At 39.4% G+C, this 236-nt stretch overlaps 1 protein-coding gene across 1 annotated transcript in view; it reads right to left on the bottom strand.

The window, feature by feature from the left end:
* Positions 1-236, bottom strand: part of LOC106116889 (uncharacterized) — a gene marked incomplete at its 5' end in the record, with an annotated part of 4,828 nt that overhangs the window by 1,285 nt on the left and 3,307 nt on the right. The window contains one exon of the mRNA XM_013310948.1: positions 3-80. Within this exon, the coding sequence (XP_013166402.1) occupies positions 3-80 (78 nt within the window). The remainder of the gene's footprint in view (positions 1-2; positions 81-236) is intronic.

Raw genomic sequence — 236 nt, 5'->3', positions numbered from 1 at the left:
GGGGAGAACCGGCACCACTGCACCTTCGTCTTGTGGTGCTTTAGGAACCGTAGCTGACGCTGATTGCTCACGTGCCAAACCTGCAATATAATCAACATAAGTTGTCACTCGCGAATTACATTGAAAAAGACTTAATTTATAGCCTATACGTTCTTCCACAGTATGTTTCAAATATATGCCAAATTTTATAGAGATTTATTCTGGACTTTCACAGAAACATCCATCAATACATCTAA

The sequence above is a fragment of the Papilio xuthus genome, unplaced genomic scaffold (genome assembly GCF_000836235.2).
Source record: "Papilio xuthus unplaced genomic scaffold, Pxut_1.1 DF827692.1, whole genome shotgun sequence".
NCBI classification, from domain to species: Eukaryota; Metazoa; Arthropoda; class Insecta; order Lepidoptera; family Papilionidae; genus Papilio; species Papilio xuthus.
Note: the sequence above shows the minus strand (reverse complement) of the source record. Positions and strands in the feature narration are given on the sequence as shown.